This window comes from Crocuta crocuta, unplaced genomic scaffold (assembly GCF_008692635.1).
Source record: "Crocuta crocuta isolate KB4526 unplaced genomic scaffold, BGI_CrCroc_1.0 scaffold99, whole genome shotgun sequence".
Taxonomy (NCBI): Eukaryota; Metazoa; Chordata; class Mammalia; order Carnivora; family Hyaenidae; genus Crocuta; species Crocuta crocuta.
In genome coordinates, this window is record NW_027551560.1 from 7,342,518 (window position 1) to 7,359,821 (window position 17,304).

The window sequence follows — 17,304 nt, forward strand, 5'->3', positions numbered from 1 at the left end:
GGGTGTCTTGCCCCTTCTGGCCTTTTCCAGCCCCTTGTTGGGGGGTGGGGAGCGGCGTGCTGGCTTGGAGTAGGGGTCTCAGAATCCCAGAACTGAGCCATTACAAGTTGGGCAAAGTTGAGGGATACTGCTGAGATGTTGTGTGTCGGAATAACTGGGGTCGCTGCCATGGGGCGCTCAAATCTAGAGCTAGCAGGGACAGTCTCCATCCTCCAGCCCAACCTGTGCAAGATTCAGATCGGGAGGTCAGAAGAGAAGCGTGGTGGGAACGAGGGAGAGTGAGGAAGGAGGGCGCACCCGGCAGCTGGAGGTGGTGGCGAGAGCCCAGGGTGTGTGGAGAATCGCGGGGGCTCGGGGCTCGGGCTTCTGTGATGGAGCGCAGGCCTGGGTGACCGCGGGGGAGGGCTGTGACGTCAGGGCCGCGAGCCGAATGCGGGGCGGGGGGGCGGACGCGGGGTCCCTGGCTCCTGCCAGGCTCCGTGCTTTCACCCCATCCCGGTACACTCCCCTTACAGTAGCTTCCAGCAGACAGTCGGCGTCATTTTTCAATACAGCATGTCGTGTCGTTGGAATGTGTAACTTGGCATTAATTCAGGCTACTTTAAGAAAAGCGTTTTTAACCTTTAACCCTTTTAAACAAGAATATTCAAAGTTCCCCACACCCTGTTTAGCCAGGTACCACTGTCCGCATCAGGGTATCTAAGAGCTGTTCATCACCCGAACTGCATCAGTTCATAACCTGTAAGACTCCACGTGTGTTTCCTCTGTTTTCCTAAAATAAAGCAGAGATCCTAAGGTTTGCTTTAAAAGAGGGTTAAGATACGTCTTTCAACCACTTGAGCCAGTGTTTGACAATGTATTCAACTGGGCTTTGCTGGCTTATTCCTTGCTTGATTACAGTTGTGCATCCCAGCCCCGAGATTACAACTCCTGATTTAAGTGTTGGGTCTTTGACTTGTGCAGCTAGGTAATGTTTACTTTACTTTTGTCTGTGAAAACTTCAGTCCAGCTAGCTATATCACCTGACAATCAGAAAATCAAGTCACTATAATAAAGATAGAGAAAATTATTTAAATGCTTTTGGGTATCTCAAGACCCCATGCTAGTAGGCCAGTGCATTTGTGAGCCTATTTAAACAGTGAATGAGACTTGAGATATATTGTACATTTTGTGTTCTGATTTTTCTTATAAATCTATTTTGATATAGTAATGAAAGAATTGAAGAAGGCTAAGCTTTTCCTCTCCCTTTGCTTTTTAACAGATGGAAAATGTTTTATCCTTTAAAGGAGTGTGAAACTGCAGTAATGCTATCTGTTAATATATTACTTTTTAGCCTTTTTAGTATTAAAAATCATGCGTTTTTGTCTTATAACAAAAATTTATAACATTATAAATTTTGAACAATTCTGAAATGTATGAAGTAAAGCAAAAATCTTCTATTTTTATTACGAGTTAACACCTTGGATTTATGTACATACAGAGCTATTTTTTTCTAAATTTAAATTATATATAAACTGAGTTGCAGCCTGCTTCCTTCACCTAGCATCATAATCTAGTGGATTTATAACTTTTTTTGTCAGTTGTTCATGATCCAGATGATCTGGCTTTTGAGATCTGTATTGAAGATTTTCAGTTAATATTGTAGTTAGGATGGAAGTTTTGTCATCCTGGTTCTTTTTCAGGTAGATGTTATTTCCAGAACAAACAGCTCATTAATTTACATTTATGTAGTTACTGTACTAAATTTATAGAGAGCTACTCTTTCAAGGTTTTGTAGCCCTAATTGATATGCACCTTTCTAACATTCAAAAATTTTAATTTAGTTAGAATATTATAAACGAATGCTCAGTGTAGAGAAGAATCAAAGTCAAAACATGTTTGACATATAATGGAAACATTTTTGCATGTGGATCTGGAAATAAGATTTTCCCATGGAAACAGGTTTTTAATGCCCTTCAATATTTAACAATATGTGTAGACCCTTGGGTGAGCCTTTTTTATAAACTCGTTCCTGAAATCTACAGAGGCTATTGCAGCTTTTCTTTTTCCTAGCCTTTCAGAATTATTGTCTTTGAGTCAAAGCTCAACTTTGTTTTGTAGGAAATCTTACTGTAAATTTTATTGTATTCTGTCCCTTCATATGGGCTTGTGTTTGGATCAGTGATCAGACAGGATGTGCCAGCCTTTTATTGGAAAGGGCTAGAGAAATTCAGTGCTTGCATTATCCACTTGGAGCTGCTGACCCAGCAGAGAAAGACAAACTAGGTTCAGTTGCAATCTTGATTGCTTAGCACTAAATTGTGGGGGGAAACTGGACCCTTTTATCTTTGGGTTTGGGAGAGACAAATGTTTGCAGTATATTCATAATTATTCCAATAAATAATCTAGTTATATTTAATGTTTTTGGTTCTTAAAAATTTTTTTAGAGTTTATTTATTTTTGAGACAGAGCATGAGTGGGAGAGGGGCAAAGAGAGGGAGACGCAGAACCTGAAGCAGTCTCCAGGCTGTGAGCTGTCAGCACAGAGCCCAATGCGGGGATTGAACTCACAAACCGCGAGATCGTGACACGAGTGAAGTCAAACGCTTAACCGACTGAGCCACCCAGGTGCCCCATTTAATGTTCTTTTAATGTTTATTTCTTTTGCGAGAGAGAGAGAGAGAGAGCATGTGTGTGTGCGCGCACATGAGCAGGAGAAGGGCAGAGAGAGAGAAAGAGAGAAACCTGAGCAGGTTCCCTGCTGTCAGCACAGAGCTCCAACCAGGGCTTGATCTCCTGAACCATGAGTTCATGACCTGAGCCAAAATCAAGAGATGGACACTTAATCAATTGAGCCACCCAGGCAACCCCTGTTTAATTTTTTTAATAAATTAATTTATTTTTTAAAAGTTTTACTTATTTCTGAAAGACAGCATGAGCAGGGGAGGGTCAGAGAGAGAGGGAGACCCAGAATCCGAAGCAGGCTCCAGGCTCTGAGCTAGCTGTCAGCACAGAGCCCGGCGCAGGGCTCGAACCCACGAACTGCAAGATCATGACCTGAGCCGATGCCGGATGCCGAACTGACTGAACCACCCACACTCCCCTAAATTTTATTTTTTAAGTTTGTACACCAAAACTTTGGAAGAAGCATAGAGCCGTATGCGGGGCTTGAACCCACACACCATGAGATCATGACCTGAGCTGAAGTTGGACACTTAACTGACTGGCCGCTCCAGTGCCCCAGGTTTTTTAAAAAATAGGTTATAAATAGGAAATTTGAAGCTGTATTAAAATACATTTTTGTGTTGAAATAAAAGTATTGTTATTATTGACATATCAGCTGATTGCTGTTATGTCATACTCTATTAGAGTTTTCAACTTGTTAGATAATAAATTTCTAAAATAACATTTTCTACCTAACATTTCAAATTTGATCTCTATTAGTAATATACCTGCCCTCATTTGGCATTGCATACTCACAGGACAAGTGTCTCTCTCTGTTTTGCTTCTGCAAGAGAAACATAATGATCTGTTATGAGAAAGATGACATCTTTCCCATTTCTCAAACACGTTACAGCTCAGATTGTGGCATCAGTACAGGATGCAAATTGGATTTAAGCATTTCTAGGTTATGGGACATTAATTTAAGGTTGAACTTAGATTTATTGTGGAACTTTTCACATTAGAAAAGTACTTTATGTTACCACAAGTAATAAATTGCACAATCTTATGTTAGTGGTGTCACAGACTTGACTTTTGCTTTAAAATGGGATAAGTAAGATACTGGAACTATGTTACCGTGTACATGTGCCCAGTAAAAAGCTCAGGTAGAAGCTGTTCAGTAGGAAGACAGAAAAATATATGTAAACATATATTCCTTAAGAGTCATGTATATCTGTCTAAGAGAGGAATCCAGGACTTTAAGAATTACTCACTAATTCAAATACATTTAATATTTTGATGGCTCACTAAGTGTCCATCAACAGATGAATGGATCAAGAAGATGTGGTTTATCTATACCATGGAATACTACATGGCAATGAGAAACAATGAAATCTGGCCATGTGTAGCAACATGGATGGACCTTGAGGGTGTTATGCTGAGCGAAATAAGTCAGGCAGAGAAGGACAAATATCATATGTTTGCACGTATAGGAGGATTAGGAGGAACTTGACGGAGGAACAAGGGGGAGAAGAAGGGGGGAAATGGTGGGGGAAAGGGAGAGAGGCAAACCATGAGAGACTCTTGAATGCTGACAAAAACTGAGGACTGATGGATGTGGGGGGGAGGGGGATGGGCATGGAGGAGGACACTTGTGGGGATGAGCACTGAGTGTTATGTGGAAACTAATTTGACAATAAACTATTTGTAAAAAAAAAAAAAAAAGTATTTTGATGGCTCAGTTGGTTAAGCATCCAACTTTGGCTCAGATCATGATCTTGTGGTTTGTAAGTTCGAGCCCTGCATCAAATTAGGCTCTCTGCTGTCAGCGCAAAGCCTGCTTTAGATCCTCTGTTTCCCCTGCCCCTTCCCTGCTCGTGTTCTCTCTCTTTCTCTCTCTCTTTCTGTCTCTCAGAAATAAACATTAAAAAAATATTTTGATAGCCATACAACCAATGCAAAGGTGTAAATGATACCAAGGAAAATCGAAGCTACTGTAGTAATAATGGTACATCATGTTTGAGATGGACACCTTTTAAATGTCTTTTTTTAAAAAGAGAAAAAGAAAACGCATTTTTAGAAGATAATTTAAGAAGTGATAAAGTTCCTCACAACATACTTACCAAGTGTTAGCTGCCTTTAGGTATAGACTCTGCTTAAAATTTTTAAAGCATCAAAACTAGAGAGGAGTAAAGTGAGAGGGAGGCCTGGAGTGACCCTGGCTGAGTGCTGGCCCTTCTGTGAACGAGAGATGCCCCCTTCCAGTGCTGACTGTCCCTCGTATGAGTTAGTAGATAGCAGTTTGGCCTCATATTGAAAGGTATTAGTAAATCCCATCAAAGATCAGGAGAGCAGAAAAATCTGTTTTCAAAGAAAAAAGATAATAGCAGTACAGAACTGTATTTAGAAACAAAAAACCTTAGTAGCCAATGATAAGCCATAGTTTATCTGAAAGTACGATCTGAAATATAGGGTATTTATCCTTTAATATTCTGTATGGAGTGTAGCTACCATATTTTAATAAAGCTGCTGTTGATAACCTTAGTTAATTTAGCAAATGTGTATATCCATAGCTGTCATAGTCATTATGAAATATCAGTAATTATAGGTTAGTTGGTATAGTTTATTTTATATTTTCTAGGACAGAAGGGAGAGAAAACATAAGAGTCTTAAAAGTTTATGAGGAAGTACAGTTGACCCTTGAGGAACTGGGGGGTTAGGTTGAAACCAGGTTTCAACCCATGCACTTGGAAATCTGCATATAACTTTGGACTTCCCAAAAACTTAACTACTAATACTACTGTTGACTAGAAGCCTTACCAGTAATACTTGATTAACATTTATTTTGTATATGTAGTGTATATTCTTAGAGCAGATAAGCTAGAGAAGAGAAAATGCTATTAAAATCATAAGGAAAAGAAAATACATTAACACTACTGTACTGTATCTAAAACATTCTGTAAGTGGCCTGTACACTTCAAACCTGTGTTGTTCAAGGGCCGTGATGATATCCACAACTTTTTTCTTCTCTGAATGTTTCCAAACTTCCTGGATTTTCCTGTGACGTTGACTTCTAGAAAAGTGGAATTTAAAACTCCCTGTAAATCTGCTCTCATGGACCTGGAGTCCCAGCTGTCCCTTCTGATTTGGCAGGCCAGAAGCGAGCTCCCAGAAGAGGGGAGCAGCAGGGATGGAATGACAGCCGGGGGACAGAGGTGACACTTGACAGAGCAGAGCGGAGATCCTACAGGGAATATCGACCCTATGAGACTGAGAGACAAGCGGACTTTACACCTGAGAAGTTCACGGATGAAAAGTACGTATGGCAGACCTTGGTCAGGAGGGTGGGGAGAACTGGGAGGGTTTTACTAGAACTGCTAGCTTTTGCAACCTTGGCAGTCACTTTAGGTGACACATGAAAGATCTTCCATTTATCTCATAAGTGACCTTAAGTCTTGGTTCAGGAAATGATTGTAAGGTGAAAAACAAATTATTTATTGGTAACTACGATTTATTGGTAACCTGTAAAAAAAAACTACACAGAAGTCTGTTAAACAGGTGAAATTTTCTTTTGCAATTGAAGCTACGGATATAATTATGGTTTTGGTTTAACTTAGACTACTAACAAATTTAAACAAGTTCCTAGCCCCGTGGTTAAGTCACTTGGCTATCATGACATTTTAAGAAAAGTTGATATAGTGTATAAAACCAGTTTCTAGCTTCCATACCTTCCTCTAGAAAGTGCTCTGACCTGGAAGGTGGTCTCGGGCTGATGCAGCCTGACCCCACACCTGAGTGCTGAGGCAGCAGGTAGGCCGCCCACACCTGCCTGTACACATGTAGCGGTTCTTTGTGTCTTCTGCTTGGCCCTAACACGACCGGTGCTTAGTGCTGGAAGTTTTTGTTTAATTACTCAACCTTCATAGCACTGAGTTTAGATTAAACTGAAACAACTAGTGAATCACATTTAAAGGAAAATAGGTTAAAAAAAAAAAGGCTAAAGGAGAGACTGGAATAGTTATGTTGACACTATTAGTCGTCAGCAGTTTAATGTCAAGGGAGCTGTTAATTCCCCGAAGTATTCCAACTTCCTGACTACTGATTCCATTTAGGATCCTGGCTACAAGTTTTAACCAAAGGATGTGTAAAACTATGCCTATTAAAACACCACCGCTTCCCCGAAAAGACCCCCAAAAGTCCAGTAGCTCAGTCTGAGAAGGCTGAGCAGGTGGTGACTTACATAGATGCATTCCCTAGAAATTACATATTGAGAACATCAAGCTGGTGTGTCTGCCACCATATTGGAGGGTGAGGATTAGAGAAAGGCTTAATTCTGCTATTTCTGGTGAGTACTTCAATTTTGCTGTGTAATGGCCACAGTCTGCTTGCTTACAGAAAGACTTCTGGATCAGAGCTGCTTATTTGGGGAAGCATTTTTTTTTTTTTTCTCACTTCAGGGATTTATTCTGTGGAAATAAGGAAATTATAGCTCAAAAGCACAAACTCATGTTTCTAGCTTTTTTTAGTAGCAAAACTATGAGTCTTTTAAAAGGATAAGATGAGTATATGTTAACACCAAATGACATCTATTAAGTGAAATCATACAGGAGGGTCGGGGTAGAGTGGGATATGGGATTATGGAGGGATTTTTCTTTTTTCTTTAAAAATAACTTCATATTTATAGAAAGTTGCAAGAATTCTACACAAAATTCCCGTATACCCTCATCCAGATTCCCCAGCTGTTAACATTTGCTTTATCATACCCCCTCCCTCTCTCTTCTCTCTCCTTCTCTCCCCTTCTCTCCCCTTACACACAAACACACCTTTTTTCTTTGACATTTAAGAGTAAAGTATAGAAATATCTCTATATCCCTAAATACTTTAAATGTATTTCCTGAAAATATGGTACAATTATCAAACTCATGAACCTTGATACATTATTGTAAATCTCTAAATCATGTAATCTACAGAGTACTCAAATTTCACCAGTTGTCCTAATAATGTCCTTTTAGCAAAAGACAATAAAATGCCTGGTTCAGGATCCATTCCAGCAATGTGCACTGCATTTAGTTGTCTTTCATTTGGAACAGCTCCTTAGTCTTCCTTTATCTTTGACTTTGACATTTTGGAAGAGAATGGGCCAGTTATTTTGTAGAACAGCCCAGAACCGAGTTTGTCTGGAACAATGTCATGCACTTTGGCAAGAATATAACACAAGTGAGGTCTTCTGTCCTCAGTGTGTCATGTTAGGTATATGGTGGGAAGTTGTGCTTTCAAGGAAATTTGAAATTATTTTTGATAAGTCATGTGCTATCAGAAAAGATATTTTCCTTAGTTTCTTAAAAAGTACTCTTCTATTAATAAAGATCCATAAGATAATTTGGATAATTTAGAAAATGCATACAATTATAAAGAAAACTAAAACCACTATCTTACCATCTAAGGTGATTACTCTTAACACTTGGACTAGTTGTTTCCTTTCTTTTTTATACATAGATAATACTTAAATATTAGGATCATAATACATGTATACTGAGTCCTTTATATTCTTCTCCATTTGATATGGCTGAAGTCTTTTCCATGTCATTAACAATGTTTAGTGAACATTTTCTTTTAAATTTTTTTGAAAGAGAGAGAAAGAAAAAGAGAGAACATAGGCACACGGGGAGAGGCAGAGGCAGCAGGAGGGAGAGAATCCTAAGCAGACTCCACACTCAGTGCAGAACCCTACGTGGGGCTTGATCACACAACCATGGGATCATATCCTGAGCCAAAATCAAGAGTTGGACGCTTAATTGACTGAGCCACCAGGTACCCTGTCAAAGTTTGGTGAACATTTTTAATGGTTCTGTTATGATCTGTTGTGGATGTGGTACAGTGTAATAATTTCCTTAGTGTTGGGCCTTCCCTGGATGGGACTTGTAGAAATGGTTCTAGTTCCAGTCCCCGTTAGGGACATAAGCAGTGATTCTCAGCTGGGTGTCCTGTGTTAAAACCTGGGACCCAGTTTGTGCTTCAGTGCAAGTTTGAATGGGTGCATGTAGTGTGAAAACAAATTTTGCAGTAAGGGGGGGGGGTCTTATGATACATAGTAACTAATCACTGTCTTAGTAACCTGTCCATTTACTCTGTCGCTAATAATCTGGAGCATTTCTCCTAGCTCTTTCTGCAGAGTTTAATATGATAAACTTTGATCTTTGTTTATTTGATAGTGAAAAATGGTGTCACTGTGCATTTCTATGATACCTATACATGTTTATTGGGCAGAATTATTGAATCTTGATAATCTTAACAGACTGTCTAATTCAGTCCTCTCAATTTATGGATGAGGAAACAAAGACCCAGAGTTTCAGTGATGGGTATTGTGCTCACAGCCAGCTCATGTGGTTTTTATTCCACTAAGGCAGAACACATATTTTCACATCGAAGCAGTCTCTTAAGTGGTGCTGGGAGTAACTGTCCATGTGGCTCAGGTGCAGAGATCAACCAGGTCACTGTTCCTAATGCAGCAGGAATTTTTCTTTAGGCTCCAAATGATGAACTTAAGTGAACTTTTTGAACATGGGCTATTAGGGAATTAGCCTACCTCTGTCTGGATACATTTTAACTCTTCCTTTGGCTCTTGAAATTTAGTGCTGGTCGTAGAGAGTCCGTTGCAGTTCTGAAAGAATCACTCAGCTTAATTTTTTTTTTCCTTCTCATATGGAAGCATTTGAGAAAATTTGGGGTAAAATATACAAACATAAAATGTATCATTTCAGGGGCGCCTGGATGGCTCAGTTGGTTAAGCGTCTGACTTCAGCTCAGGTCATGGTCTCATGGTTCGTGGGTTCAAGCCCCACATCGGGCTCTGTGCTGACAGCTCAGAGCCTGGAGCCTCTTTGGATTCTTTCTCTCTCTCTGTCTGCTCCTGCCCCACTCTCATTCTGTCTTTTTTTTTCTCAAAAATAAATAAACATTAAAAAAATTATTTAAATGTATCATTTTAACCACTTTTAAACACACGATAGTGTGGTGGCATGAAGTACATTCACATTGTTGTGCAGCCATCCCCACCATCCACCTTCAGAACATTTTTATTTTCCCCACCTGAAACTCTGTACCCAGTACACTAATTCCCCATTCTTCCCTCCATGAACTTCATTTCCTTTATCTGTAAAACAGGTACTCATGTGTACTTAATTAGGATTGTTGTTGGAGACTGGATTACAGGGATGTAAAGCATGGTGCTTGGCTGAAATCTTATTTTCCGTCCTTTTCCTTGTGAGTACATCACAAAGATTCTTAAGTGAATACAGGATTTCTCAATGCTCACTAACCTGAATAAAAAGAGCATATGTTTTATTGTTCTAATTTTTAGTATATGTGCTGCCAACATGAGCACAAAGAAGATATATTTTATAAGCAAGAAGCAACTGAGAATATGTATATTTAAAGTGTATTTGTGAGAGAGAGAGTATGTGCACAAGTGAGGAGGGGCAGAGAGAGAGAGAATCCCAAGCAGGCTCCAGGCTGTCCCCACAGAGCCCGTGAAATCATGACCTGATCTGAAATCAAGAGTCGGACACTTCAATGGACCGACTGAGCCACCCAACTGTCCTGAGACTATGGGGCTGGGGATGTGGGTAACCAGTGGAGTGAAGAAAAAATATGGTTTAGGGGCACCTGGGTGGCTCAGTCAATTGAGTGTTGGACTCTTGATTATGGCTCAGAACATAATCCGAGTGTTGTGGAATTGGCCTCCACTTTGGGCTCTGTGCTGAGTGTGGAGCTTGCTTAAGAATCATTCTCTCTCTCTCTCTCTCTCTCTCTCTCTCTCTTTCTCTGCCCCTCTNCCAGAACACACAGGGCTATTTTAGGATCAGTTTTAATCAATTGCCCTTGTTGTTCTGTTGGTATCTGATCTAGATTTCATGTAAATGTAGACCCAATTTTGACTGTTGGCATTATTTTCCATGTATGTTTTGGTGTTTCATTTCCTCTCAGTATTTACGTAGACTTTTTTTCTCTTATTACCCTGTCCAACTTCCTTGTTAAGAATTTATTGTTAATTTTTTTGTTATTGTTTTAGAACTCTGATTTAGATATTTATTATAATATGGAATAAGATTTTATAATAATCTCTATTTGTTTTAGTTGGGAAGGGAGGGAGGTGGGAGGTAGAATACCTAACCTGGAGAATTTATTTAGGATGATGTTTCTTGTAAGAGACTGACATAAAATTAATGATTGGCGCTTCTGTATTTTTTTTAATCTTTTTTGAGTAAGAAGAATAGAGAGTTTTATATATTTTTACCCACGATCAGACAGTAGCTTTTTAATGTAACAATTTCAGCCATGACTGTAGATTAGAACATACCTCTAGTTTTGGTGTTTGAGCCATTAATGCCACTAGAGTTCAGTAAGTAATTTGTTATGATTTTAAATATTTTTTAAAGCCTTGACAAATGTAATGGTGAAAAAGATGTGGTCCTTCCTGCAATAGCTTCGAGTCTAATGGAGGAGAGGCAAGCCCTCATAAAAAGTGATGGTGACTAGAGGCATGCCTGAGAATGAGTGTGAGGAGGAGTGTGTGGGTGGTCAGGCCTTTGTACCAATGGATGTGGCAGAGGAAGAAGGAAGGAGTATAGAAGACATCTGGCACTTGGCTTAGGTACTTTGATGCTGTGAGTTAGGGACTATAGCAGAAGCAAGGGGTCAGTGTTGCTCGTGTATCTGCAGGGCCAGGGTGTGGACAGAGGGTATGTCCAGGAAGTAACTGGCTTTGTGGCCTGGAATCAGAGACCGCAGTGAGAAATGCAGGGTCACATGAATGAGGGTCACATAGCAATAGCATAGAGACGAGGACAGTGTGTGCCTGGGATGGGAAGTCGGGAGTGCGCGCACATGTGAGGATGGACAGGTATCCAGAAGAACGAGGGAGGTGGCTGCGTGGAGAGCATCAAGGTTAGTTAAATAAAAGAGGCAAGATACAGAATGTGTCCCTCGATGTGACTCTGGAGGTGCCTACCTTTGGGAAGTGGAATTGGGGGCCTAAGGAGCAAGGGGAGTGAGTATCTTGTGAACTTTGTACCGTGTTTGAGTATGACCTGTTACAAAAATAAGTGTTTAAGGACAGGCAGGGAGAGAGAAGTCTGAGGAAAATTAGTGGTCAGCAGTGTCAAATGATGAATCAGGGTCAAATGACATAAAGACAAAAGCTGCTATTGGCTTTAACGACAAAGAGCTTCAGCTGTCCTTGAAGTGTGTGTGGGGCAAGAGGAAGAGAATTGAGGTTGTTGCAGAGTAATATTTTTAGCCCCAAATGTCACTGATAGGTTGTGTGTTTGGGAGACGGAAGTTTGGGAAGGGGCCTAATTTGAAGTTTACTATTTCTGTTATACAAAACATTCCGAATGTAAGTTGAATATTAGAGCTGGAATGAACCCCCAGAGGAAGGGGTGCCCCTCCACAGGTTAGCAGGACCTGCCTCTCTGGTCTGGCTCCCTCCCCTAGCAGCTGTATGGCCTTGGGCAAGTTACCCACCTCCTCTGTGCCTCAGTTTCATTGTGGACAATAGTTGTATACTCTATACCTGTTGATGAGAATTATTGTATATGATGAAGTGCTCAGAACAATGCCTCAGGTAGTATTGTTCAGTAAAAGTTAATTATTACTTTATTATTCAAGCCACCGTTCTTTCCAATATATTATAGCCATGATGGCCTTCTAGAATTTTTTTCTTCAAAAAAGCCTTAGCCCTTCAATCCAGTTCACCGCTTTTTATTATTTATACCATCTCTTCCTAGACCCATTGACAGGTTTGATCGAGACAGACCACTGAGAGGCCGTGGAGGCCCACGGGGGGCCATGCGAAGCCGAGGCAGAGGCGGCCCTGGGAACAGAGCTTTTGACGGTTTTGACCAGAGAGGGAAACGCGATTTTGAGAGGTATGGTGGGAGAGAAAATGTTAAGTTCCTCTGTAACTGCTGTCTTTGCTTTATGGTCTCAGTAATACATGATATGAGTCAGTTTGTTATATGTTAATATTAATTGACTTTATATTAGTATGCACTTATTCCCAAGGGAGCTGATCCTGGGACAGCTTTTCTGATCAACTTTTTTGATTTGGAGATTGACTGGAGACCAGCTTTCAGCTTAAGGGAACATTCTTTCTTTCTCTAGAGCAATCAGAACTGAAGACAACATGGGTGGATGTGGAATTCGAACCTGGGGATCAGGTAAAGACACCAGGTACGGTGCAAATGTGTGCCTTTTATGAACCTGCAGTTAAGTGGAAATATCCAGATCTTTATTTTCCTTCTGTGAAAATTATGTCTTCTCTGCTTCTGTGCTTGCAGTGTCTTTATACTTGTGTGCCATTAGGTAGAGATTGATTTTAGGCTTTTGTTTAGTGAGATAGCTTTTTAAAGCATGTTTGCTATGTTGCAGGTAGATTTGAAAAGGACTTTTAAGGTAGTTTTTAAGTTCTTTTAGTTTAGCCAAACAAATTTGCATATTTGCTGATGCCCTAGCACATGATACTCTCCATTTGCATAGGCCTCAGAATGCGTTTTAAATTTCTGGCCATTCTATACTTTTCTGTGACCTTCCCAAGTTCGTATATACATTGCATCTTGATTTTATGAAATCATTTGCAGGTTGAAGCTCAGTGACAAGTTTCACCGAAGGTTCAAATCTGACATTCCTCTGAGGCTTCATGGTATCTAAGATCTGTGCCAGTTTGGCTACATAGAAGTACTTGGTTCTGCTGTTTCAGTCGTTTCGTTGCTGTAAGAGCAATGCCTTCCTGGTGTCTGCAAAGAATAGGCAGGAAGACTTGAGGGCAGTACACGGCAAGGAATGGATCCCTCCCAGCGCACGTTGTAGAGAAGGCTTTCCACAATTTTGAAGGCTTGAGGGAATCCAGAGATAGGCTTTTTACATAAACTTACTTTTCCTTTATTCTTTCCTTTTTTTTTTTTTTTTTTTTTTTTTTTTTTTTTAACATTTTTTTTTTTTTACTTTTTTTAAACTTTATGTTTTTTGAGAAAGCATGAGCAGGGGGGAGCAGAAGGAGAGGGGGAGAGAGAGAATCCAAGCAGGCTCCACACCTTCACACAGAGCCCGATGCAGGGGTTGAACTCAAAAACTATGATATCATGACCTGAGCCAAAATCAAGAGTCTGGACACTTAACTGACTGAGCCACCCTGGTGCCCCCATAAACTTATTTTTCTGAAATTGTTGTCCTTAAAGACAAACATACAAAACAATACTAAATAAAATATTACATGTGCTACCATTGCACATCTGTGTTGTCCTTGAAAGGAAAAGAAACTTGTTGAATGTTTCTCAGTATGGAGTTTCATAGGCTGTTAATTATGAATCCTTTAGTTTTGTTTTATTTTACATTGATAATATATATTTTAAAAAGTAATACCTCTGAGCCATCTGATTTACTACCTTATCTACTGCTACCACTCCATTTCAGTTTGCATTGGAACTTAAAGTAATTTTGGCGTTGAGTGATTATGTACCCAGAGGGATTAGCATTGGCCCTTTAACATGAAGAATAACCAGGAGCCAGGTGTGCTATGGGTGGCCTGGCATGTCCTTGTGCTAAAATGACACATGTCATGTAATTTTGGATTGGTTTATGAGTTATTAAGTCAAAGCTCTGAAGTGGTAATAGTTTGTAACTTAAAAGATTGTCATAGAATAAGACTTGAATTTCTTATCTAATAAGTGCAGATTTTATTTTGGTCATGAAAACAGTATAGTACACTGGAGTTATGGGCTGCTTTTGATTAATAAGAAAAGAGCAGAGGTGAGCCTACCATAGCAAGGCTGTTAATGGCTGGTGAGGCCAAACACTGTATGGTGTGTTAAAAGCTGGACAGTTTTGCTTTTAGTTAGTATTCCTGTTTGAAGGCATTGGCAGCGCTAACTAAATCTATGGACCATAGAAGAGGGGAAGGGGGAAAAACAGTTGGGGGAGAGGGAGGAAGGCAAACCATGAGAGACTCTTGAATACTGAGAACAAACTGAGGACTGATGGGGGCACTTGTTGGGATGAGCACTGGGTGTTATATGGAAACCAACTTGACAATAAACTATATTAAAAATATATATCAGAAAAAAAAAAACAACCAAAATGGTGTGATGACCCATTTCCACTGTTAATGCTTCTCTTTAGCAGTTTGACAGTAAGTACCTGAAAGCAGAGTTTTCCCCATCTGTGGTAATTAAAAAATGTAATATAATATCAGATATTATTTCTTTGTTACCAACTGAAACACACCCACAAAAGCAGTTTTCAGTAATGGTGCCTTCCAACTTTTATTTCAAAGAGCAAGATGGTTTTATTAACATTTGATTAAAATCTCTTCACTGTCATAGATTTGGGTAAGTGTGAAGTCTCATTGAATTTGAACTAGATAACAAAGCCTTCAGGTGTTCAGCTCACTTTGTGGAACGTCCTTGTTCAAACAGGCATTTTCTGCATTCATATAACTGAAGTCAAAATATATACATCTGCCCTGGGGCTGTATCTTTCTTCTGTAAATCTAACATTGGTGATTTACTTTCAACAAAATAACAAAATCTGCTAACATAAATTGTTGCTAATTTTGAAACCTCATTGCTCTGTAGTTTTGGTCACATGGTTCTGTAAGAGCCGTAGCACGTTAGTTTTATGTTTATTCATTAAATAATGTAGGTCAACACAGGGAGATGTGTGATTTCTTATTTTTTTTAATCAGCTGCTCAAGTTTAAGAAATGGTAGTGTTTATACACAGTCAGTCCCTTTTGTGATTTTTAATTGTTGAAAGCTATCAACTATCAATAAATCTATGGTTTTTATTCCCTTGGTTTATTATATTGCCACCAGAGTAAAGAGAAAGTTGGAATAATTTGTGTTGCTGCTGCTGGATTTTGAGGCTCCTGGATGCCAGAAACTACCATGACCCAGCTGGGGTCGGGCTGGTGAGCAGAGGCAGCCTTTGGGATGGGGCCTCTGCCAAGCAGAGTGGGCAGCCATGTCCTCCACACACAGGGTGCATTTGATTTAGGACCTTTTTTTAACAGTAAAGATGAATAATTTTTTGGGGTGCCTGGCTAGGTCAGTCAATAGAACAATCTTAGGATTGTGAGTTCGACCCCCACATTGGGTATAGAGAATATAAAAGGAAATTAACTTAAAAAATTAATCAAATTTTTTATGTATCGAAAAACTCACTTTTAAGTTCATTACAATAGCTTTGTGTTGAGAATTAAAAAATGTAGGGACGCCTGGGTGACTCAGTTGGTTAAGTGTCCAACTTTGGCTCAGGTCATGATCTTGTGGTCTGTGGATTTGGGCCCCACGTCGGGCTCAGTGCTAACAGCTCAAAGCCTGGAGCCTGCTTCAGATTCTGTGTCTTTTTCTTTCTGCCCCTCCCATGCTTGCACTCTGTCTCTCTTTCAAAAGTAAATAAGCATTTTTTAAAAATGTAAAAGTCAATTCTGTTATTACAGGTCAATTTATCTTTGCTTTTTAAAAAATAGCTTATGTTGGGCACCTGGGTGGCTCAGTCGGTTAAGTGTCCCACTTCAGCTCAGGTCATGATCTCACAGTTTATGGGTTCAAGCCCCGCATCAGGCTCTGTGCTGACAGCTCCACGTGTGGAGCCTGTTTTGGATTCTGTGTTTCCCTCTCTCTCTGCCCCTCCCCCATTCACTCTGTCTCTCTCTCTCTCTCTCAAACTATTTTCTTTGAAACTATTTTTCCTCTTCCTTTCCCCTGTTAAGGTTCTCAGGTTCCACATATGAGTGAAAACATATGATATCTGTCTTTTCTGTGACTGACTTATTTCACTTAGTATAATACCCTCCAGTTCCATCCATGTTGTTGCAAATGGCAGGAAAAAGATTTCATTCTTTTTCATTGCCAAGTAGTATTCCATTGTATATATAAATCACATCTTCTTTATCCATCATCAGTTGATAGACATTTGGGCGCTTTCTATAATTTGGCTGTTGTTGAAAGTACTGCTATAAAGATTGGGGTACATGTGCCCCTATGAATCAGCACTCCTGTATCCGTTGGATGAATTCCAGTAGCACTATTGCTGTGTTATAGGGTAGTTCGATTTTTTAATTTATTAAGGAACCTCCACACTGTTTCTCAGGGCGGCTGCACCAGTTTGCATTCCCACCAACAGTGTAAGAGAGTTCCTGTTTCTCCACATCCTCACCAACATCTGTTGTTTCCTGAGTTGTTAATTTTAGCCACTCTGACTGGTGTGAGGTGATATCTCAGTGTGGTTTTGATTTGTATTTCCTGATGCTTAGTGATGTTGAACATCTTTATGTGTCTGTTGGCCACCTTCTTTGGAAAAGTGTCTATTCATGTCTTTCTAGTGAAGAAATAGCCCATTTCTTCACTATATTATTTGTTTTTCAGGTGTTGAGTTTGGTAAGTTCCTTATAGATTTTGGATACTAACCCTTTATTCCAATATGTCATTTGCAAATATCTTCTCCCATTCTGCCAGTTGCCTTTTAGTTTTGTTGATTGTTTCCTTTGCTGTGCAGAAGCTTTTTATCTTGATTAGGTCCCAGTAGTTCATTTTTGCTTTTATTTTCCTTGCCTTTGGAGACATGTTGAGCAAGAAATTGCTGCAGCTGAGGTCAGAAAGGTTGT

General features: G+C 39.8%; 1 protein-coding gene across 1 annotated transcript in view; it reads left to right on the forward strand.

Annotated features, from left to right (window-relative positions):
* The window catches only part of HABP4 (hyaluronan binding protein 4), a 40,714-nt gene that overhangs the window by 592 nt on the left and 22,818 nt on the right, over nucleotides 1-17,304 (forward strand). The window contains exons 2-4 of the mRNA XM_077749535.1: nucleotides 5,794-5,956; nucleotides 12,429-12,569; nucleotides 12,805-12,873. Coding sequence (XP_077605661.1) covers nucleotides 5,794-5,956; nucleotides 12,429-12,569; nucleotides 12,805-12,873 — 373 coding nt within the window. The remainder of the gene's footprint in view (nucleotides 1-5,793; nucleotides 5,957-12,428; nucleotides 12,570-12,804; nucleotides 12,874-17,304) is intronic.